This window comes from Sycon ciliatum, chromosome 1 (genome assembly GCF_964019385.1).
Source record: "Sycon ciliatum chromosome 1, ocSycCili1.1, whole genome shotgun sequence".
In the NCBI taxonomy this organism is placed as follows: Eukaryota; Metazoa; Porifera; class Calcarea; order Leucosolenida; family Sycettidae; genus Sycon; species Sycon ciliatum.
This window is the reverse complement of record NC_088643.1, coordinates 58729806-58751888: the sequence shown is the minus strand read 5'-3', so window position 1 is coordinate 58751888 and position 22083 is coordinate 58729806. Positions and strand designations below refer to the sequence as shown.

At 49.3% G+C, this 22083-nt stretch overlaps 3 protein-coding genes across 4 annotated transcripts; 2 read left to right on the top strand and 1 right to left on the bottom strand.

The window, feature by feature from the left end:
• Positions 1-72: 72 nt before the first annotated feature.
• LOC135804607 (N-acetylglucosamine-6-sulfatase-like) lies at positions 73-5556 on the bottom strand. 2 transcript variants are annotated; one of them, XR_010551073.1, is made up of 6 exons: positions 5053-5556; positions 4057-4601; positions 3010-3143; positions 1656-1978; positions 519-999; positions 73-488 (listed from the first exon to the last, which is right to left on the bottom strand). XR_010551073.1 is itself a non-coding variant. In XM_065318511.1 (5 exons), the coding sequence occupies exons 1-5, from the start codon at positions 5336-5338 to the stop codon at positions 677-679; spliced, it is 1611 nt and encodes a 536-aa protein (XP_065174583.1). In that variant the 5' UTR covers positions 5339-5556; the 3' UTR covers positions 73-676. The 2 variants fall into 2 exon arrangements, 1 of the variants encoding a protein (XP_065174583.1); XM_065318511.1 differs by having other exon boundaries at positions 73-999.
• Positions 5557-9586: 4030 nt separating this feature from the next.
• On the top strand, positions 9587-11021 carry LOC135804605 (uncharacterized). The gene is made up of 2 exons (XM_065318509.1): positions 9587-9793; positions 10230-11021. Exons 1-2 carry the CDS (start codon positions 9715-9717, stop codon positions 10685-10687), a joined length of 537 nt encoding a protein of 178 aa, XP_065174581.1. The 5' UTR covers positions 9587-9714; the 3' UTR covers positions 10688-11021.
• Positions 11022-14540: 3519 nt separating this feature from the next.
• On the top strand, positions 14541-16005 carry LOC135804604 (uncharacterized). Its single transcript, XM_065318508.1, has 2 exons — positions 14541-14738; positions 15282-16005. The coding sequence occupies exons 1-2, from the start codon at positions 14660-14662 to the stop codon at positions 15740-15742; spliced, it is 540 nt and encodes a 179-aa protein (XP_065174580.1). The 5' UTR covers positions 14541-14659; the 3' UTR covers positions 15743-16005.
• The last annotated feature ends 6078 nt before the right edge of the window (positions 16006-22083 follow it).

The window sequence follows — 22083 nt, the reverse complement described above, 5'->3', positions numbered from 1 at the left end:
AGTAACTTACTGTTGGAAGCCCCGCACGTACTATAGATGTGTCTAGATGTACACTCACGTACTATAGATGTGTCTAGATGTACTTGAAGTACACTCATTTGCACAGCATGCCGCAAGAATCATAGAACAGGGTGAAAAACAATAATATTATTAATTTTTAGATGGTGTTGAACTGAACTTGTGACGTACTATGCCTCTTGTTGTACAAAGCACCGCAGTCGAATATGTCATTTTTAGCAAAATGTTGATGTCAGGGACCACACCACTGCACACGCCGGTGACCATGGCGACAGATTTACGCTGTTACTTCTAAAACATTAGCTGGGTTTTCAGGTATTTCTTAACAGTAATGCCTGAAACCCACCTAAATTGAAAAGAAAAATAGGTGACCAGCATTCCCTCCACACATAGTGCATATCCTAGTGCTATCTACTCGGGTATTCTCTATATTTAGATGCCTGGCCCGGGTATTCTCTATATTTAGATGCCTGGCCCGGGTATTCTCTATATTTAGATGCCTGGTTTCTCTACCTAAAAAATACGGAAATTTAAGTTACACCTAAGAAACATGTTCTTAACGCCTTGCACTGAGTCCTCAACAATGTATGCTGATGCTAGCAATGTGCCACAGACAACAGCTTTGTGAAGTCAGTCTCAATCAGTCAATCAACCCGAATCAATCAATGACAAGCTGCTCCCTTGTCGTCGTGGATGGTAGATGGCATTGTGCTCCGGAGCACTTGCGCAGGTAGGCCAGGCGAGCTTGCCTCTGCTTGAGCAGGGCAGGACTGACTGTCTTGGCAGTGTTGGTCAGCTGCCAGGGATCCGCCGTGAGATCAAAGTACTCCGCGAATCCAGTCATCGTGAACTCGCAGTAGAGGCTATTTTCGGCGCTGCTTAAAGTGCGCAAACATGTGTACGTGTTGTTAAAAGAGTCTATGGAATGAAACCTGTCGGCGGCTGGAGCTGGACACTGAACAAGCCAACACGGTGATCGACCTGCATGTGATCAGTCACACCAAAAACAAAGCACATACATGTACATGCAGGCAAGCGCATGCACACACACACACACACACACACACACACACACACACACACACACACACACACACGCACACACACACACACACACACAAACATCAAAGTACTAGTATAACCGTAGTAGGAAATTGCCACCAGAAAGGCATAGTGCCGCAGTGACTGCATTATTACTGTATTACACTATTACTCCCTGATCACCACACTGAGCAACTACAGAACAGGTGTCTATACAATATTACACACTGCGACAGTGGTGTTGACAGAGGTGTTGACTGCCTTGGGAACCTTGGTGTTTTAAGATCCTAATGCAGGACAGCCCTTGACTTACAGCTCTATTGTGTTATTTGTAACAGACACCCCCCCCCCCCCTCCCCCTCCACCACCTCCTTTCTGTAAAGAAAACAAGCCACTTGCCGAGCGTGGTCATCTGATTTGAGCAGAGAAATCAAACATCAAGGAAACAACTTCAAGGAAACAAGGCCTGGTGGAGACCTAACAAACAAAGCATCATTGCAGGGTTTGTAGACACACTCAGTTCAATCCCTACAGACTACAGTAGCAGCAGCAGTCTGCCAATACTGACTGTCTTGCCTACAATGCTACACCCCTACCTTCACCATGATAGTCAATCAGGAAGTCATCTCTCCAGGCTGCTGCCGGATCTGTTGGGCCAGCATCATCTACATCCTTTGCTGTGCTCGGCGTAGGGAAGAGTAGGTCGGTAAGACTGCGTCCGTCCATGTGCGGTGGTGGCGTCTGTCCGCTCAGTGCCACTATCGTCGGCGCAATGTCTATGTTCAGAGCAATGTCGTGCAGGGTCACGTTCTTCGCTATGCCCGGGCCGCGTATCATCAACGGTATGCGTATGTCGTGTTCGTACGGCTGCCGCTTGTCGAATCCAATGCAGAACTGACCCATCTGGAAGCCATGATCACTGCACAGAGCCAGATAGAGAGAGAGAGAGAGAGAGAGAGAGAGAGAGAGAGAGAGAGAGAGAGAGAGAGAGAGAGAGAGAGAGAGAGAGAGAGAGAGAGAGAGAGAGAGAGAGAGTATGCAGCAGCATCCAACACAGCGGCAGCGATCAGTGTACTGTATTTAACCGGTTGTAAGTTGATCCCGGTTATAGGTCGACCCCGTATCCGGAGGTCTCAATTCTGCGTTTTAAAGTTTTCACCCAAAGAAGCGCTATTAACCACTCCCTGCTACTAACTCAACAACAAATCATGTACCGGTAAACATTCCTTATTGGAGCGTATAACGCCCCAATCCTTGAAAAAGGCCAAAAAACTGGCAAAAATGTGTACACATGGTGCACTCGTGCAAGCAGTGCAGGTCATTTTTTGTAAGAAATGATAATGATATTTCCCGGTTATAAGTCGAATCCCGGTTGTAAGTCGACCCCCACCCTTTCTCCTTCTATTCTTAGTCGTAAAAAAGGTCGACTGACAACCGGAAAAATACGGTACATGATTTTATCCTCTGGCTGGATACTAGGCCAGCTGTTACACGATGCAAAACAAGCAGACGGACATGTCTGGGTCATTTGAACTGTTATGGCTCGAAAAGAGTGTTTCTACTATTTATTTATTTATTTCTGCACCTCGTGGCATGTCAAGACAGCCAATTGAATTGAGGAGAGGTTGAGACCAACCACGGAAGAAGAGAAAAAAGAAAATGAAGAGCATGTACACAAAGTGGGAAAGGATTAGCAACTTACAAAGCAATGGGATGCTCAGCGAGCTATGCAGCGGAAGTGGGGACTGTGACTTTGTTAACTGGGAGATACTGAAGTGCTGTCTGATGAGGGTACGGAATTTGGGCATTCTATTTTTGTTTAGCTGGAGTGAACATGTGACTATTCTAGTAAAACTCTCCAGTACTTGCGAATGGCTGATCTGTCTGTAACTGCTACAGAAATTGGTTGCAAGAAGATAATAGCAAGTTTGATGCGTTCATTGTACGTACCTTGCAAATATAATGTAGGTATTTTCCAGAATATGCTCATCGACAAGTGTCTGGACAATTGCCTCGACAAGGTCATCGACAGACAAGAGTGTTTCCCAGCGATGCTGAAAGATCTCATCCGATGCGTTGATTCCCTGGTCACCATGGTCACCATGGTCACGGGTAAACAGATCAAAACACCATAAACAATGAGTCATACTTGACATGTGAGAATGAGTACTGCTGAGTACTGCTCCACAGATTGAAATGAATTTAAGTAAATATTGCCCACACAAATTAATTTGCGTGTGTGTGTGTGTGTGTGTGTGTGTGTGTGTGTGTGTGTGTGTGTGTGTGTGTGTGTGTGTGTGTGAGAGAGAGAGAGAGAGAGGGGGGGGGCAGGGTAGGGGGCAGCGAGGGGACAGACATACATGTACATTCAGACATACCATACAGTTCAGCAAAAGCTCGATATCCACACGATGCCACACCGGCACAGGTTCAGCCAAGGGATTCATAAAGAGCAACGGAGGATAGTCGGACCACACAACAGGAGCAAGTCTAGACTAAGATCTAGACTAAGACTGATTGATATTGACAAAATTGAATGTTTAGACGAGTGTCGTTATTCTATTCTGAAGAAGACACTGTGGAAATGTTTTAAAAGTATATCAGTGTGTAGTCTTGCTCCTGTTGCCGGTGTAGACAGGCAGTATATCAGTGTCAATCAGTCTAGTCTTGCTCCTGTTGCCGGTGTAGACAGGCAGGCAGATGATTGTCAATCAGTCTAGTCTTGCTCCTGTTGCCGGTGTAGACAGGCAGGCAGATGATTGCATTGAGCAAGAAACTTGGAGCTGCGATAAACTCTGCAAGCCTCATTTGTGTCTTTTGTGTGTGCAGACAGACAGACATACAGGCAGACACACAGATACATTGTCAGAGAGTTTCGGTCTGTGCATGGACGATCAGGTGGAATATGACAACAAATCCGGCCTTCATTTTGCCTATTACCATGGCACTAGTCTTAACTACAAACACAGAAATGCTCTCAAGGATGAAGGAACTTACTCGATCTGTCATCGGCACTTGCTCTCGCATCAACCAGTGTTTATCATCGCTATGATGGTTCCAGTTTGGTGTTCGAGGCGCCGTGTGACCATCAAACACGTGTTCATACTGTGGTGCAGGTGTGAAGGGTGCATGTGGTGCCGGAGTGGCAGCCACAAGTAGGAATGGCCAGATGGGCTTGTTGGCACGACTGTCCTTGATGAACTCCACCGATTTGTTCTTGATCATGTCGGTGAAGTAGTCCGCACCGTAGTCCTGCCCATGCTCTTCCAGCACACCATTGTTGCTGACACTGTAATTATAGTACTTGGAGTTGCCTACGAGTCCAAACCATGTGTCCCAGCCACGCGGTATGTGCTGGGGTCCGCCCGGCGCTTGTTTCGTCCCGTAGCTGTTCAGATACTTGCCAAAGTAGCCTTTCTGGTAGTGTGACCCTTGCAGGCTGCTGGCAAACGTGTATAGCTCACTGCCCTGCTGCCAGGCTAGGGATGCACAGTTGCCTTCCAGGCTGTTGTTCACTGCGCCGTGGTTGTGGATGTATTTACCTGTGCGCCGTGTGAGCAATTCAGTTCAGCATCGACACAAAAATCGCATCCATTGAATCAGAAAGAGTGAAACAAAAAAGCTAGACGGCCACGTGGCGGCACTCTGCGGATTGTGCAGAATGTAGGTATTCATTGCGACAATCATGAACACGGCCATGCGGCATTGCAGGACAGGGGCTTTTTCCGATACATTAATGCCAATGGCCCATGAATGATAGAAGAACCCCTTCCCTCCCTCACCCATCTACCTATGCACTTAGACGATGACTTCGGTGCTCTTCAGCGGGCACTAGATCAAACGACTCGCCATAGTTCGAGAAAATATTACTCCGAAGTATGTGAGAAGTTCTTCGTAACATGTAGATCTACTGTCTACCCCCTGACCTACAAGGTCATCATGTAGGTAAACGTGATAATGTTCATTCCCGGCACTATTGCGTGTGTGCCTTACCTGTCAGGTAGCTTGAGCGACTGGGACAGCAAATAGGTGTATGCACGAACGCGTTGTCAAAGAACACGCCTTGCTCCCTGACGAGTCGGTTCAGCTTGACCATGGGCTCCAGCCCACCCAGCGTCACATCCTGGTCGTCGGTCAGAATGAACACGATGTTCGGTCTCTGGTCGCATTCGGCCACGTAGACCAGTGCAAGCCCAATGATGAGAGCATGAATAACATGCAGCACTGACAGCAATCGACCGGTGTAAGTCAGCAATGACCTGTGCAGCAGTCTACTCATTCTAATGAATGGTTTTCAACTTTGGGAGATGAGTGAGAGGAACTCAGAAAGTGAGGGAATAATCTCCGAAGGCTAGTAGAAGTAGAACGGCTGCTCTATTTTTATTGACGATGCCAATCAATCAAGTATAGTTTTAGCAGCGGCATCACCATGAATAATGATCAACGTCTGCGCTTCACCACCGCCACGCCGGCCACCGGTAGATCTACGCGGTGCACCACTGGCACTGGTGCACCGCCACCACTGACCAGGCTCCGGACTAGCATGCTGCTACTGTGCTAGCACTCTCGAGCCTATATGGCCTATGGACTATGGTTCCATGTTTCCACTGTCCAGTCTAGTCTTCACTAACTAATTATTTCGGAGGATTAGCAAGACGAAATTCGCGTTCGCGTTCGCAAACATTTTTCAGTTCGCGAACTGGATTGCGAACTTTCGCATTTTTCGTTCGGAAAAGTAGTCGGAACACGAATCGTGGATTCGTGTCAGGGCAGTCATAAATTTACCACGCTGTACTGCCTACGTCGTGTCAACATCATGCATGTGCGAATTCTGTTTGCTAATCCTTCTCATAACGCGAATTCCGTCACTGAGTTCGACTTTCTTTGGAGAGCGAACGCGAACGCGAATTTCGTCTTGCTAATCCTCCGTAATACTTCTCTTTTCGGTTGCTTCGTCACCATGACAAATTAATAATAATTATTATTTCCATCATGTGCTGGTACGTCGGTCTAATGAGTCAATGACACTGTCTTTTCTTTCATGACCGGGGAGTCGTAAACATGGTAAACCATGGTAAACACCCTGGGCTTTTACGACTCCCTGTTCCTGACTGTCGGAACCGACACAGCGCTGCAGCAAGAGCTACATGGCATTGTGTTTAGCCCTTGGCGGATTATGCTCGGTAAATAATTGCTGAATTATGCTTTCCATTATGCCCAAATTATGCCAGTGATTACATGATGCTACATTTTGCTGGAATTATGCCAATGATGGTGCTATACTATGCTGCGGTCAAATCTAATGGTATGGTGAACTCAGTACAAACAGTCCTTGGCGGATTATGCTTGGTAAATGGCTGAATTATGCTTTCCATTATGCCCAAATTATGCCAGTGATTATGCTACATTATGCTGGAATTCTGCCAATGATGGTGCTATACTAGCAGTTATACCCAGTTTGCACACTTTGCAACGTTACAATGACTCTGGTTACCATGACAGCATAGCATAAGGGGTAGCATTTACCAGGTTATTTCCTGTATTTATGCCTACTTCAGCCAGCATCGCAAGGTTATGCCGACCGTCTGGTTTCAGAGTCAGAGGTCCTTTTATGCCAGGGCATCCTTTTTAGACAGAATCCGAAGATTATGGCAGACAGTATGCCAGCATAATCCGCGAAGGGCTGATTAAATTGTGTTTTGTTTGACCGCAAAAGAGGCTTTATGGCAGCACTGTGGCCAAAGGATGTGAGGTAGTCAAGTAGGTCTGTTTGCTGTCTGCATCACACGCGCATGCTCGGTGCTTCATGCGTTAGCTAACGCGTTACTCTCAAAGAGTAAAAATGACATTGTAGTTTATAGACAAGAAAAGGACAAGTAACTCTATAATAGCCATTGGCGGACTATGCTCGGCCAATCGTCAAATTATGCTTTTGATTATGCCACAATTATGCCAACAAATATGCTGAATTATGCTGAATTATGCTCGGTTCCATTATGTATTCACGCTGTACATAGAGGATTGAGAAACCACGCATACACACACGGCCATGCCCTAAGCATAATTTTTGTCTAAACCGAAAGATTATGCCGACCTTGCACGTTGGAATCCGTATATTATACCGGAGAATAATTGTTTGACGAAATCCCAAGATTATGCCAAATATTATGCCGGCATAATCCGCCAAGGGCTTTTTTTTTTTTTTTGCTAGAGCCACGTAAACCCGTCATGTGTGAGCCATGAATAAGGGGAGTGGTGGCGTGGTCTGGGATGCTCTGCCGACCTTGGGTCTCGGCTTCATCACAACCAGGCGCGCCCATAGCTACTCTATAATGTACACTGACACCACCAGTTACTAAACAATCAGCTCATGCGATAACATTGCAGGACACTGACCGACGGTATTGACGTTCTACAACTAACTGGCTATCAGCTCGTTGCGCTCACCTTCCCCTCCTACGGCATCATACATGTATAACTTAGAACCTTCCAAGTAATTAGTTGGAACACTGTTGGAGTGCACATCCAAGATGTGCTAGAGCTGATAGCCAGCTAGTCGTAGAACGCCAGTACCGTCGGTCAGTGCCCTGCAATGTTATCGCATGCGCTGACTGTTTAGTAACTGGTGGTGTTAGTGTTAGACAGTATAGCGTAACTAATAGGTCCTCGGTCCTTTTCTTTTCTTTAAAATTACCCTTGCCTCTCCATCCTAGTACATTTTACTTCGTTGAAATAGTTTAGCAATGGAAACAACTAAAACGGTGAGGCAGAAGTTATGCGTTAGAGTACACCAAATATACACCAGGTTTTGAAAAGTCAGACATGCACAAGGTAGCACCAGACGGACAAGGAGTACTGAGACATTCCACGGCAAGGAAGCGAGCTTGAGCACTGCTCGATAGCGCTAACCAACGGCCTTCCAACTACCGTACTGGCAATATATGTTGCCGCAGTGAGGCCATGAAGCGTTACATTGGCACATGTTTGCCGCACGCAGGGCGTTACATGCAAAGTCGCACAGAAGCCGTTACACAGGTTTCTATATTGCCGCAGTCCTTTTTTTTGCTGGTAAACACATCGCTCTTCTTCGCAAAACGACCTCGGGAAAGAAGAAACCATTGAGATCGCCAACCACTGAATGATGCTTGGGCGTGATTTTCTTCACGCCGAAGGCGAATAGAGACTTCTGCATTGTCACAAGGAAACTGGTAAACACATCGCAAAACGACCTCGGGAAAGAAGAAACCATTGAGATCACCAACCACTGAATGATGCGCCTTCGAGGGTCAGGACTTCCTGCTGCGTCCAGTTTTGAACTTTTCACCACGCGGTACACGTGCTTTCACAGTTTTCAGCCTTTTTTTTGCAGTGCAAACTGCAATGAAAAGATCGCCGCACCCCGCCGGACGCGCGTTACGAACTCAACGAAAATTTGTCGCACTAGCCTGGTCGCGCGTTACGCCGCACCCCCTGCGTTACGCGTTACGCGGCAACATATATTGCCAGTACGGTATACTTGGAAGGTTCATGGATACTATTGGTACCATCCCCACCTTGTGCACGTCTCACTGTTCAAAATCTTGTTTAGTTGGTGGACTCTAAGTGTAACGCATAACCCGTGCCCCACCGTTTCCTGGTTTCCATTTAAAATATTTTCCTTGGCTCACTTTCTGAGGAAGCAAGCACTGATTGTGATGCAGACAGTAAGCAGTCAAGTCAGCAGGAAAGTGGCTGTGTCCTAAACTGGACATGCATGCACGCAATGCACCACGTTCATGTACATATAAATAGATGTACGGTACATTGTATCTCACAGTGCCTTTGAACCGGTTTGGTGACCAGTTTCCGTGATGACCGTACTGAATACATGTAATCTGTTCCTCTGTGGTCAAAATAAATGTACCTCTGTGGTACTCGACAGTAACTTACTTAGTGTGCTGCATTGACCAACACTGCAACAGCCAAGATATAACCGTGGCATGGACATGGTCACTGACATGCCCTTGCCCCTAGGCCCCAGGCCTTGAGTTCGTTGGCTTCCATGCTGCCTCATGGCCATGGCGCATGCATTGGTTGTCTTGTCGAATGAAGCCAGGCCCAGGGAGACGTCAAATACCGGTAGATTGTTGGATTTGACGACTCCCTGCCCCTGGTTTTCTCTTACTACAAAAACAGCCATGCCGCCTGTCATCAACAGTGTGTCAGTCTGTTGACACATGTCATGTGACCAGCATAGCTACTGGAACATAACCAAATCTCTGCACGTCGTACCCAATTGTCCCAAACCTAGTACTGGTTTGAGTACAGCTCCATGATGACAGCTAAGGTAGTAAGGAGTCGGAAACACACTGTGCGCTTCCATTCCACAACAGGATAATGGCGGCATCGCATTCTGCACACTAGCTGCTGTATCCACAATGTATGTGTCATGTAGTTGTCAGCTGGGCTAGAGACCTCGGTAACCAGTGGTGACCCAGACACGAGTAAGTAGACTCGACGAGTATATAACCTGATTTCCCAGCGAATTCTCCTCACTTCTCACATTCTACTCGCCTTCTACAACGTCTCTTGCTCACCCGCTGGCTCTAGCTTGTTAGCAACAACTATTCAGATCTTGGCTTGGTTGGAGAGTCTCGGTCCCATCGACCTATCACCATGGAAGCCATGACGCGACTCCTTCTTGCTGTGACCTTGCTCGCTATGGTCGCTACACTGCCGGTATCATTTGGCAAGGGTGAGTCAGTAATTGTTTTGCTTTTGTTTTGCTTCTCCTCTGCCCTTAGGTACATAATAACATTGTATGTGCACTGCAACACAATAGTGGGAGGGAGTGCCAAGACAGTATGGCGTAACTTATATTTCCTTGGTCCAAGGCTACCCCCCCCCCCCCCCCAAGTTACGGTTCTAAATTAGTGGTCTGGCGCTAAACCGGTGCTCTGCCAACCGAGGAGGTTGTAGTAAGGAGCACTGTTTTCAAACACAGTGCATCCTCCGCCTTGTAACATGCTGTCAACCAAACAACATTGTATACCCATCTAACACTATTACAATACGCTGTATGCTGTATGCTGTCTTCTGGTCACCCCATGGCGGCACAGTCATCGCAATGCACGCCTTGACTTCTGGTCTCACGCTATTGTTAATTTGCCCGGTTTAAAATGCTGTTGCAGTGACGGAGGAGATTCGGACGAGGATCGACATCAACGATGACGAGGCGGCCGAGCTCAGCGAAAACCAGGTGGCGGAGGCCAGGACCGAACTCAGGAAGATCGGACTGAAGTCGATGCGCGAGAAGACAATGTACACGGATGCGGCTGGCAAGGAGATGGAGAGAACCACGTACACCGTGACCGCTCCGTCCAGCACCGAGAAGCTAGTGGCACATGCCCAGGTTCTGCACTCCGTTGTGCCCAACGTCTTCACTGCCGCTGATGTGCAGGAAATCCGGGATCTGGAGGAGCGGCGCGAATCTGATGCTGCTGTCGGCTCCGTGCTAAACAACAAACCACGCTTCATGGTCAAGTTCACATCTGAACGCCCAGCCCCGGCTACCAAAACTCGCAAGCGTCGCTGGCTCATCAAAGTCGATATCGGAATAAAATTCAGGGTCTCCGTAGTACTATGGTGAAAAAGGAGAAGGACACAACGTTCTGTTATCTCATGACTGAACAACGTACTGTATTGAGTTCCCTTGTTCAATTATTATGATCACTTATGCAATGCCACCACGCCCCTCTATCAGACATCTAGAGTTCTGCCGCTTTGTTAAAATGACACTCTCTTCCGCGGTGCCCCTCACCGCGTACAGCCTTTCATGATTTACACTGCTCCTTCTTCTTCTTGTTCCTTCGCCAGTCTATTCTATTCTATTAGTATTATCATTATGTGGAACTAATACCGTTACGTGTGGCTGCTAATAGCGTGTTTTGTTTCTGAACACAGGATACGGTTTCCAATCTGTATTCTCACCGTTGTCTGCAGCATTGCGGTGGCATTGTGTGTGTGTGTTTGTGTGTGTGTATGTGCGTGTCCGTGTGTGTATGCGTGCGTATGTGTCCTTGTACTGTATGTTCGTGCAAGTGGCGTGGTGGGGACCGTTTACAGAGTGATATGGATAGAGCGAATCATGGGGAGTTTCGGTCTTTTTGGCTGCTGTACGCAAGTTTGTTGCGGTGGGTTTGATTGCTTATCAGTATCGGGGGGGGGGGGGGGGGGGGCTGCTTCGACCTTAGGCCTTATCAGCAGAGTTGTGAGTAACTACATCACGAACATCATGGTATTATTGTAATCGGCTGACGAAACTCACCGAAGAGCTAGCAGTGAACCAAGCATGTTATCGTGGAAAGCATCAAAGTTAGAATTTCGTTGGTAAATTGTAGCAGCTGGGCGAATATTCCATCGCTGTTAGTAAAGTTCGCAACACAACTCATGTTCAGGTGCGAGTAAAGTAAATTATCGTGGCCGTTCCCGAAGGGAACTCACGACCGCCGCTAACACCCGCTAAACCCTAGCGGCAGATGCAGCGCCTAACGGTGGGGGTGAGTGGATAAGTCTCACGAGTCACAATCACTGGTACAAGTGCAGAGAAACCCATTACTTAGCTGCATCCATTTACCCTTTGTAACTAGCCGCAAGTTCCCAGTTGACTGTGGGTAGCAGCACGGCTGGAAAAACTGCTCCCAGGCAAAACTTAAACCAGGTACCTCTCGTATCTTAATCATGGCCTTTGACCAGCCCACTGTGCCGGCCTGGTTGTGCAATGAATAACAATAATAATATGTGGAAACGAGGAAAACGCAGCGGCACAACTTATTATCTTTATTTGAGGGATGACCCAGAGGCGGGTAGCCTATCCAGGGGCTCAATCTACACTTGTGCGATATTGACCTTGACCTTGACCTTTTGACGCCCATTGCCGGAGGCGATGATAGCGATGCTACGGCAGAAGCCATAGCAACTTGTGCTTGAATTTGATTGATTGATTGATTGATTTTATTTTACTTCGCAAGTTCAAACGGGTTCCTGGCCCAGTTATATGAAAGCGAAGGATAGAATTTGCCAAAATCCTAATGAGCAACAGCATAGGCAATATTATCATAGAAGTGGAGTACTATGCGAGCGAGAATACTGAGACGAAAGAAACATGTCAAACCTGACGAAACACAACCTATTTCAGGCATACATAAGGAAGGCAGGCTAGCTTAAAATCTTGCAATCTGGATACGGTGCGCACCTCTCTAGGCAAACTGTTCCACAGCAATGCTCCTGCGGTGGCGAATCTCGTTTGGCCACACCGACTGCGAGCTGGCTGGCTGAGCAGACCATTGGCATGCTGATGGCGCGTACTTCTGCCGCTGCATGCTGCTGGTTTGAGAAGCTGGGCTAGAGCAAGGCTAGTGGAGTCATTTAGACAACGCCAGATGAAGATCAGGAGCTTTTGTTTGAAAAGTTCAGTGACGCGGTAAATCGAGTTGGCAGCCAGGAGGGGCTGCATCGCGGAACATGGTGGGCTGCCATCAATGCATCGGATCGCCCGGTTTTGCATGGCTTGCAGACGCTGAAGTTGGGTCACGCGGAGGGCTGCAGAGAAGCTGCAGGCACCATATATCATATCCGGCATGACAATAGCCTTTACATATACCTTGCGCGAGCTGCGGGAGAGGCATCGACGGGCTCTCCACAAGGCGCCTATCTTCCTCGCAACTTTGGTCACTATGGCGCTGACGTGTACATCCCAACTCAGGCGGTTGTCAAGAAAGACACCAAGATACCGCGCAGACTTCACTATCGGTAGAGAGGTATCGCAGCACACGAATTGCACCATTCAACAGCTTGCAAGGCTGATGAATTGACCGCCACTATCCAGCCTGGTCTACACCATACAGCTACTTGTATGAAGTGGCTTTTTCTGGCCAGTGAATCCTTACTTTTTGCTCTTTCTCACACACACGTCACACCACATACTCCGGCATACACTGGCTGTTGGTAACCACCCAGGAGAATGAAAAAAAGTCAGGAGTCTGAGAAGCAGAAGAAAGATGTGTGTGACCATAATCGTCGGGAATCGAAGCCGCAACCTCTCGATTGGAAGTCGCTGCCCACACATGTACCACTGCAGCATTTGGGACGGGGGGGGGGCGATATTGAATGGGTAGCATAACAGGGGGGGGGGGGGGGTGGGGGGGGGGGGGGGGGCGTTAGAGTGCACCAAGTAAAACAAGGTTTTGAACAGTCAGACGTGCACAAGGTAGCACCAGACTGACAAGGAGTACTGAGACATTCCACGGCATTGCAAGAAAGTGAGCTTGAGCACTGCCCTCCCCTATTTGGAATTATCACTAATATCCATGAACCTTCCAAGTTGGAAGGCCGTTAGTTAGCGCTATCGAGCTGTGCTCAAACTCGCTTCCTTGCCGTGGAATGTCTCAGTACTCCTTTTCAGTATGGTGCTACATTGTGCACGTCTGACTGTTCAAAACTTGGTTTAGTCGGTGGACTCTAAGTCTAACGCACAACTTATGCCTCACCGTTTTCCTGGTTTCCATTAAAAATATTTTCCTTGGCTCACCATCTGAGGGAGCAAGCACTGATTGTGATGCAGACAGTAAACAGTCAAGTCAGCAGGAAAGTGGCTGTGTCCTAAACTGGACATGCATGCACGCAATGCACCACGGTCATATACATGTAAATAGATCTAAGGTACATTGTGTCTCACAGTGCCTTTGTACCGGTTTCGTGACCAGTTTCCGTGATGACCGTACTGAATACATGTAATATGTTCCTCTGTGGTCAACATAAATGTTCCTCTGTGGTATTCGACAGTAACTTACTTAGTGTGCTGCATTGACCAACACTGCAACAGCCAAGATATAACCATGGCATGGACATGGTCACTGACATGCCCTTGCCCCTATAGGCCCTAGGCCTCGAGTTCGTTCGCCTTCATGCTGCCCCGTGGCCATGGCGCATGCACTGGTTGTCTTGTCCAATGAAGCCAGGCCCAGGGAGACGTCAAATACCGGTAGTTTATTGGATTTGACGACTCCCTGCCCCTGGTTTTGTCTTAGTAATAGTACAGCAGCAGCCATGCCGCCTGTCATCAACAGTGTTCAGCCTGTTGACAAATGTCATGTCATATGATGTGACCACTGAGCATAGCGACCGGAACACAACCAAATTGAAATCTCTGTACGGTCAACCATGGCCAAGGTATACCGCACGTGACAGCCAGGGAGTCGTACCCCAAACCTACTGGTTCGAGTACCATGAGTACAGGTCCCTGATGACATGTACAGCTAACACATTGTGCACTTCCAATCCACAACCGGACAATGCCCGCACCGCATCCCGCACACTAGCTGCTGTATCCACAATGTAGTTATCCGCTGGGCTAGAGACCTGCGTAACTGGTGCCCAGTCACCCAGACGAGTAATAGGCTCCACGAGTATATAATCTGATTTCCCAGCGAATTCTACTCACTTCTCACTTTCCTCTCTCCTTCTACAACGTGTCTTGCTCACACGCTGGCTCTAGCTTGTTAGCAACACCTGCTCGAATCTTGGCTTGGTTGGAGAGTCCCGGTCCCATCGTTCAATCACCATGGAAGCCATGACGCGACTCCTTCTTGCTGTGACCTTGGTCGCTATGGTCGCTACACTGCCGGTATCATTTGGCAAGGGTGAGTCAGTAATTGTTTTGCTTTTGTTTTGCTTCTCCTCTGCCCGTAGGTACATAATAACATTGTATGTGCACTGCAAAACAATCTGAGTGGAAGCGAGTGGCCAGACATGACCATTGGCATTGAAGTAGACGGCATAAATGAACGCCTGTACTACAAGTCTACATGCAGTCAAGCACCTGTAGCTGGTTTTGCCAGTGCCTAGACGGGCTAGAGGGCAGACTAGCATGATAGCCGATCAGAACCAGGGTCCCCCCCCCCCACCCCCCCCCCCCCCAGGTGCGGTTCAAATGGTGTGGCGCTAAGCCGGTGCTCTGGCAACCGTGGAGGTTGTAGTAAGGAGCACTGTTTTCAAACACAGTGCGTCCTCCGCCTTGTAGCATGCTGTCAACCAAACAACATTGTATACACATCTAACACTATTACAATACGCTGTGTGCTGTATGCTGTATGCTGGTCGCTCCATTGCGGCACAGTCATCGAAATGCACGCCTTCTGGTCTTACGCTATTGTTATTTTGCCCTGTTTAAAATGCTGATGCAGTGACGGAGGAGATTCGCACGACGATCGACATTAACGATGACGAGGCGGCCGAGCTCAGCGAAAACCAGGTGGCGGAGGCCAGGACCGAACTCAGGAAGATCGGACTGAAGTCGACGCGCGAGAAGACAATGTACACGGATGCGGCTGGCAAGGAGATGGAGAGAACCACGTACACCGTGACCGCTCCGTCCAGCACCGAGAGGCTAGTGGCACATGCTCTGGTTCTGCACTCCGTTGTGCCCAACGTCTTCACTGCCGCTGATGTGCAGGAAGTCCGCGATCTGGAGGAGCGGCGCGAATCTGATGCTGCTGTCGGCTCCGTGCTAAACAACAAACCACGCTTCATGGTCAAGTTCACATCTGAACGCCCAGCCTCGGCTACCAAAACTCGCAAGCGTCGCTGGCTCCTCAAAGTCGATGTATCGGAAAAAAAATTCAGGGTCTCCGTAGTACTAGGGTGAAAAAGGAGAAGGACACAATGTTCTGTTATTTCATGACTGAACAACGTACTGTATTGAGTTCCCTTGTTCAATTATTATGATCACTTATGCAATGCCACCAAGCCCCTCTATCAGACATTAGAGTTATGCCGCTTTGATAATGACACTCTCTTCCGCGGTGCCTCTCACCGCGTACAGCCTTACATGATTTACACTGCTCGTTCTTCTTCTTGTTCCTTCGCCAGTCTATTCTATTCTATTAGTATTACATGTAGCATTATGTGGAACTAATAGTACCGTTACGTGTGGCTGCTAATAGCGTGTTTTGTTTCTGAACACAGGATACGGTTTCCAATCTGTATTCTCACCGTTGTCTGCAGCATTGCGGTGACATTGTGTGTATGTGTGTTTGTGTGTGTATGTGCGGTGTGCGTGTGTGTGTATGCGTGCGTGTGTGTGTGCTTGTATGTTCGTGCAAGCGGCGTGGTGGGCACTGTTTATTGAGTGATGGATTCAGCGAATCATGGGGAGTTTCGGTCTTTTTGGATCCTGTGCGCCCAGTTAGTTGCGTTGGGTTTGATCGTTTATCAGTATCTCGCGGGGAGTTGGAGGGGGGGGGGGTGCTGCTTCGACCTTAGGCCTAATCAGCAGAATTCTTTGTTGCCATCTTCAATAGGTCCGTCAAATGCAGTAGTAATAGGCTTTTCATTTTGACCCGACGAGACCATACAACGCTTCCAGATCCCAGCACGAACAGTTCACCAGCCACACTCCACGAAAGCAAGTAGTAGTAGTACTCCTGACAAGTCTTGTTTCGTTCCATAGAGATAATAACGGGGCACTCATATAAAATAGCATTATTCAGCTAAACCCCTTCATTCAACAACTGCTTCTCCTCTGATGAGTTCCCCGTTATTATCTCTATGGAACGAAACAAGACTTGTCAGGAGTACTACTACTTGCTTTCGTGGAGTGTGGCTGGTGAACTGTTCGTGCTGTGATCTGGAAGCGTCGTATGGTCTCGTCGGGTCAAAATGAAAAACCTATTACTACTAATCAGCAGAGTTGTAAGTGACTACATCACAAACATCATTGTATTATTGTAATCCGCTGGCGAAACTCACCGAAGTCGAAGAGCTAGCGTGTTATCGCAGAAAGCATCAAAGTTAGAATTTCCTCCGGTAAATTTTAGCAGTTGGGCGAATATTCCATCGCCGTCAGTAGGTTTGCAACACCAACTCATGTTCATGTGCAATGAATAACAATAATATTATGTGGAAACATGGAAAACGGTGGGGCACAAGTTATGCGTTAGAGTCCACCAACTAAACAAGGTTTTGAACAATCACACGTGCACAAGGTAGCACCAGACTGACAAGGAGTACTGAGACATTCCACGGCATTGCAAGGAAGTGAGGTTGATCACTGCCCTCCCCTCTTTGGAATTATCACTAACATCCATGAACCTTCCAAGTTGGAAGGCCGTTGGTTAGCGCTATCGAGCAGTGCTCAAGCTCACTTCCTTGTCGTGTAATGTCTCAGTACTCCTTGTCAGTATGGTGCTACCTTGTGTACGTGTGATTGTTCAAAACCTGGTTTAGTTGGTGGACTCTAAAACATAACTTGTGCCCCACCATTTTCCGTGTTTCCTTTTGAGATGTGTTGTTGGAGTCCATTGGCCTCAAGGCATCTCAAACCCTGACTAGTCTGAGGCTAGGTGCAACACCGAACGAGTATCCGTCTCAATCCGAATCGCAAAAGCCAGATGGGGGCTATTCGCCATATCCTGCGGTTGGGCGGAGACATCCCAGCACATGCAGCAATGCAGGCCTACTTCAGTGTGCGGGACCGGACGACCAGCTACACTCCCTCAGTAGTACAGAGGCCGACCAAGAACAGAACTGCTGACCGTCCTACACCATGATCTGACGAGTATCGGGATGTCGCTCAACAACCGTGTACATTGTAGGCGTCTGCAGTGCAGATTATAATGATTGCGTGAACTTGCGGGCACGATATCCGGGTGGCGTCAACTGGTTAATGATATCATCGAGAAGAAATACGTGTACCACTGAACAGGTCTAACTAATTACTTATGGCTACGTGCTATTGCTGCACCAGCGTGGCGCATTGTGTATGCATATGATCAAGTGTCTGTTCACCTACATTTCTGCCCTTTTTTGGGGTTTTGAACACATCATAATTATCATGTATACACCATACTTTGGAGCATAGCGGCAAGTACACACAGCCGGAAATGGGCAAGTGTCCGCCAGGATATCAGTTGATGCCACCTGCAAGCTGACAGTGATGTCAGCCAATTTCTGGCCAAGGCCGCTCTACTGCAGGCCGTGGAGATTCCACACCTCCACAAATGCAAATGCGGCCAAAAGCATCAGCAGCAGCAAGAGCAGCAGCCACAACAAGCACAACAACAGCAGCAGCAGCAACAACACTAACAACAACACCAGCAGCAGCAGCACCAGCAGTCGCCGCAGCAGCACCAGCAGTCGCCGCAGCAGCACCAGTGGTCACCGCAGCAGCACCAGCAGTCGCCGCAGCGGCAGTAGCGACAGTAGCACCAACCAGCTGGAAGCACAGCAGCATGATCAAGAGCAACAGCAACTTGGGATTGGCGCCACAATTAACAACTTCCTGAGCGCCAGTCGTGGCCTGTCCGCTGCCGCTGCCGGCACACCTGTAACCCCCCTTCACAGCCACAAACGTTCCTCTGCAGAACGGCCACCAGATTCGCTGCCGCAGGATGCGAAGAAGCGAGCTGACCAGCATGGTGCGCAGCCACCCCAGCAGGATACACAGACCCACGAGCCCACCACCCAATGTAGGCCATGCACCAACCCAAACAACGCCAATGGTCACAATGAAAACTAAGGCCCCCTCACTCCGTCTTCTGCTCACGAATGCATTCAGCATCTACAACAAAATGGATGAGCTTCAGCATACTCTGAAAAGCCTGCATGTAGACATCGCTGTCGTCACCGAGACCAAACTATCGCCCGACAAGGCTACAGTTGCGGAAGTCTCAATCCGTGGCTATTACCCCCCAATACGTCGAGACCGGACAGCGCAAGGCGGCGGAGTCGCCATATGGCTGAAAGAAGGGATGGCGTACAAACAACTGGACATCAACTCTGAGTGTGAAACTCTTTGGATTAGTGTTGCTGCACCGTCAGGCATGAAATTTGGCATCTGTGCTGCCTACAGACCTGGGACGAGTGCAGACAGCGACTGCAGTATCTTCACCCAGCTGGAATCTGACATCGACAAAGCCCGGCAGTCCTGCTCACACATTATTGTGGCAGGGGACTTCAATGCCCACAACCGGGAATGGCTTGGAAGTCCACGCACCTCGGCTGCTGGAGAAGCTGCAGAAGACATGTGCTGTGTACATGGTCTCCGACAACACGTCACATCAGCCACTCGTGGAGAAAACATCCTTGACCTCGTCATGTCAGATGTGCCTGGAACTGTGTCTACCACCACCCACCCACCTCTTGGCAGATCAGACCATGCTGTTGTCATAGCCGACTTCCAGCTTACTGCATCTGTAGACCAACCCACCACTCGTACAGTATGGCGATACCAGCGGGCTGACTGGCCCCGCCTCTCTGCCTTCCTCCGGACTACTGACTGGGGCACAATAATCGGCGGCGACCCTAACATATCATGTGAGCTTCTGACCATGCGAATCACTGAGGGAATGCAACGCTTTATACCATCCAAGGTCTTCAAGACCAGACCGCAGGACCCAATCTGGTGGACGCCAGAATGCTCTGCAGCAGTTGACAGAAAGCGCAATGCCTGGCGGAAATTCCGCGATGACCCCAGAAATGGAGCGCTCCAGTGTACGTACAAGCTAGCATTCCTTGACTCAACAAGATGTCTAGCAAGAGCCAAAGCCAGACATCTCGACCATGTCAAGCAACGGCTCCGGACGGGCAGCCTGCAGGACAGAGAGTGGTGGAGCGTGATTAAACGAGTTGGAGGGCATGGCCGGGACAGCTCCATCCCAGTCCTGGTTGACCCCGATGGCATGGAATGCACCAAAAGCCACGACAAGGCTAACGTCATCGGGAAGTACTTTGCCCAGAAGTGCAGCCTAGACGATGACTTTGCAGAACAGTCGGGGCCGTTCCCGCATGTCCGCCAGCGCACCGCAAATACGCTTGCAACAGTCCACTTCCGCCAAGCCACCGTACGCCGGACACTCCGAGCCCTGAACCCAAGTAAAGCCACAGGGCCTGATGCAGTACCTGCTAGAGTGCTGAGAAAATGTGCCGACTCTCTGGCCCTGCCCCTATCCAAGCTGTATACCCTGTGCTTCTGCAGTGGTCATCAACCTGCCATGTGGAAAGTTGCCAACGTCGTACCGGTACACAAGAAAGGCCCCAAGTCGAACCCCAGAAACTACCGACCGATATCACTACTGCCCATAATGTCTAAGTGTATGGAGTTCATCGTGAACCGCAGCCTGTCCAACTTCCTGAAGAAGAATGACATCCTTTCTCACAGGCAGTTTGGCTTTCGCACTGGACTGGGAACCTCTGATCTGCTGATTGCTCTTCAGCATGAGTGGAGCCTTGCAGCTGCAAGTGGAGGCCTCGTCAGGGTACTCGCAGTAGATATTGCCGGGGCCTTCGACAAGGTCTCGCACAACGGCGTCCTCCACAAGGCTGAGCGGTGCGGCATAAGTGGCCTCCTCCTTGCCTGGCTCCGGAGTTACCTGACAGACCGCCACATCCGTGTCGTCATAGGTGGCCAGTCTTCACCGACCCACCGGATCCAATCTGGCGTGCCACAGGGCAGCATCCTCGGCCCCACCCTCTTCCTTCTGTACGTCAACGACGCAGAAGACCACCTGCCTGATGGGGCGAAGCTGGCTGTATACGCCGACGACACAACTCTCCACAAGTGCATCACCACCCGACTCAGACTGCCAGAAGAGACAGCAATCCTCCAGCAGGCAGTAGACTCACTGGCAGCATGGGGAAGCAGGTGGAGGATCAAGTTCGAGCCCACAAAGTCGCAGGCATTGACCATCAGCCACCACCGCTCGCCAACCCCCCCCCCCCCCCCCCCCGAACGGAATACGCTTCCAAGGAGCAGTCGTGCCAGAAGTAGAGGAGCTCAAGCTTCTTGGCGTCACCTTCGACAGGCAGCTGGCATTCCGCAGCCATATCCGACAGCTTGCAGTACGCGGAGCCCAGCGGCTCGGCTTCCTCCGTAAGGCATCGGCTGTGCTAGACCCAAAGCACCGGGCAATCGTGTACCGTGGCTTTGTCCGCCCTGTATTAGAGTATGGCATGCTGGTGTGGATGAGCGCAGCCCCCACCACCTTGGCCCGCCTCACTGCCATCCAGCGCCGTGCCCTGCACATAATTGGAGATGGATCATACCTCCCGAGCCTCGACATTCGCCGTACCGTAGCAGGGCTCTGCTTTCTGTACAAGCTGCACTTTGTGGAGGGTCCGGAAATGGTGAAAGCCATTCTGCCACCATCAGCAGCCGCACCGCAATGCCGCATGTCGACTCGTGAGACAACCAGATCTGCAACACATCCATCGCAACTCACCAGTATTCTTCCTCCCCAGGCACGAAACAACACGCTCCGCTCATTTTCCCACTCCCTCATCGCAACGTGGAATCAGCTCCCACCTACCCTTCTGCAGTCTCCCCCTTCTCGCAGAGGTATGCACACGTTCAAGAAAAACGTCAACGACCACTTGCGGCGCAGCAAGTGGGAGTGGGCCACAGACAGGCTATGATCTCTGCCAACACACCAGCCTAATTATACTGACCGCACTCCAGCTCCCTTCTACCCCTCTTTGATCCCCTTCGCTCAGCCTTAAAATCCAATTATTATCAGTTCACTCCATCTTCCTACGGTGCACTGCTTTTACTATTGTTTTGTCCTATCCCAATCTCAAATTCTCCACATTATCGTTTGCAAAGCCGGTGCTCCCCTCTTGGATGCACATGTTTCTTTTCTCCTATGTATCGGCGCACAGGAGTAACGATGATTCCGAGACCTTTGGTCGGAGGAGTTACTTTTGCCCCGCCCCCACTTCCATCCAATATGCCACCGCCCCCGCTGTGCAGCATCTGATGGTACTGTGGTATTCAGTAAAAAAATAAAAAAATAAAAAAGTCCTATCTCGATGTTTGGCTTTCTTTCTTTTACTCCGCCCAGGCGGCTTTAATATAAAGGATGTGGCTGTGTTGCCGAGAAGCCTGGAGGACGAGATAAGGTGATGGAGTTGCCAAGCCAAGCTTGGAAAAAAGACGAAAGAGACCTGCGACCTTGGCAGAGCGGAAAAAAAAGAAAGAAAAAGAAAGCCAAA

Bases quoted from the DNA above. Each gene is read 5' to 3' on its own strand.
- LOC135804607 (XM_065318511.1), bottom strand. From the start codon at position 5,338: ATGAGTAGACTGCTGCACAGGTCATTGCTGACTTACACCGGTCGATTG. The intron at 1,979-3,009 runs GTACGTACAATG...GGCTCTGTGCAG, and splicing joins ACCTACATTATATTTGCAAG to TGATCATGGCTTCCAGATGG. The intron at 1,000-1,655 runs GTAGGGGTGTAG...GATCACATGCAG, and splicing joins GATTGACTATCATGGTGAAG to GTCGATCACCGTGTTGGCTT.
- LOC135804605 (XM_065318509.1), top strand. From the start codon at position 9,715: ATGGAAGCCATGACGCGACTCCTTCTTGCTGTGACCTTGCTCGCTATG. The intron at 9,794-10,229 runs GTGAGTCAGTAA...ATGCTGTTGCAG, and splicing joins GCCGGTATCATTTGGCAAGG to TGACGGAGGAGATTCGGACG.
- LOC135804604 (XM_065318508.1), top strand. From the start codon at position 14,660: ATGGAAGCCATGACGCGACTCCTTCTTGCTGTGACCTTGGTCGCTATG. The intron at 14,739-15,281 runs GTGAGTCAGTAA...ATGCTGATGCAG, and splicing joins GCCGGTATCATTTGGCAAGG to TGACGGAGGAGATTCGCACG.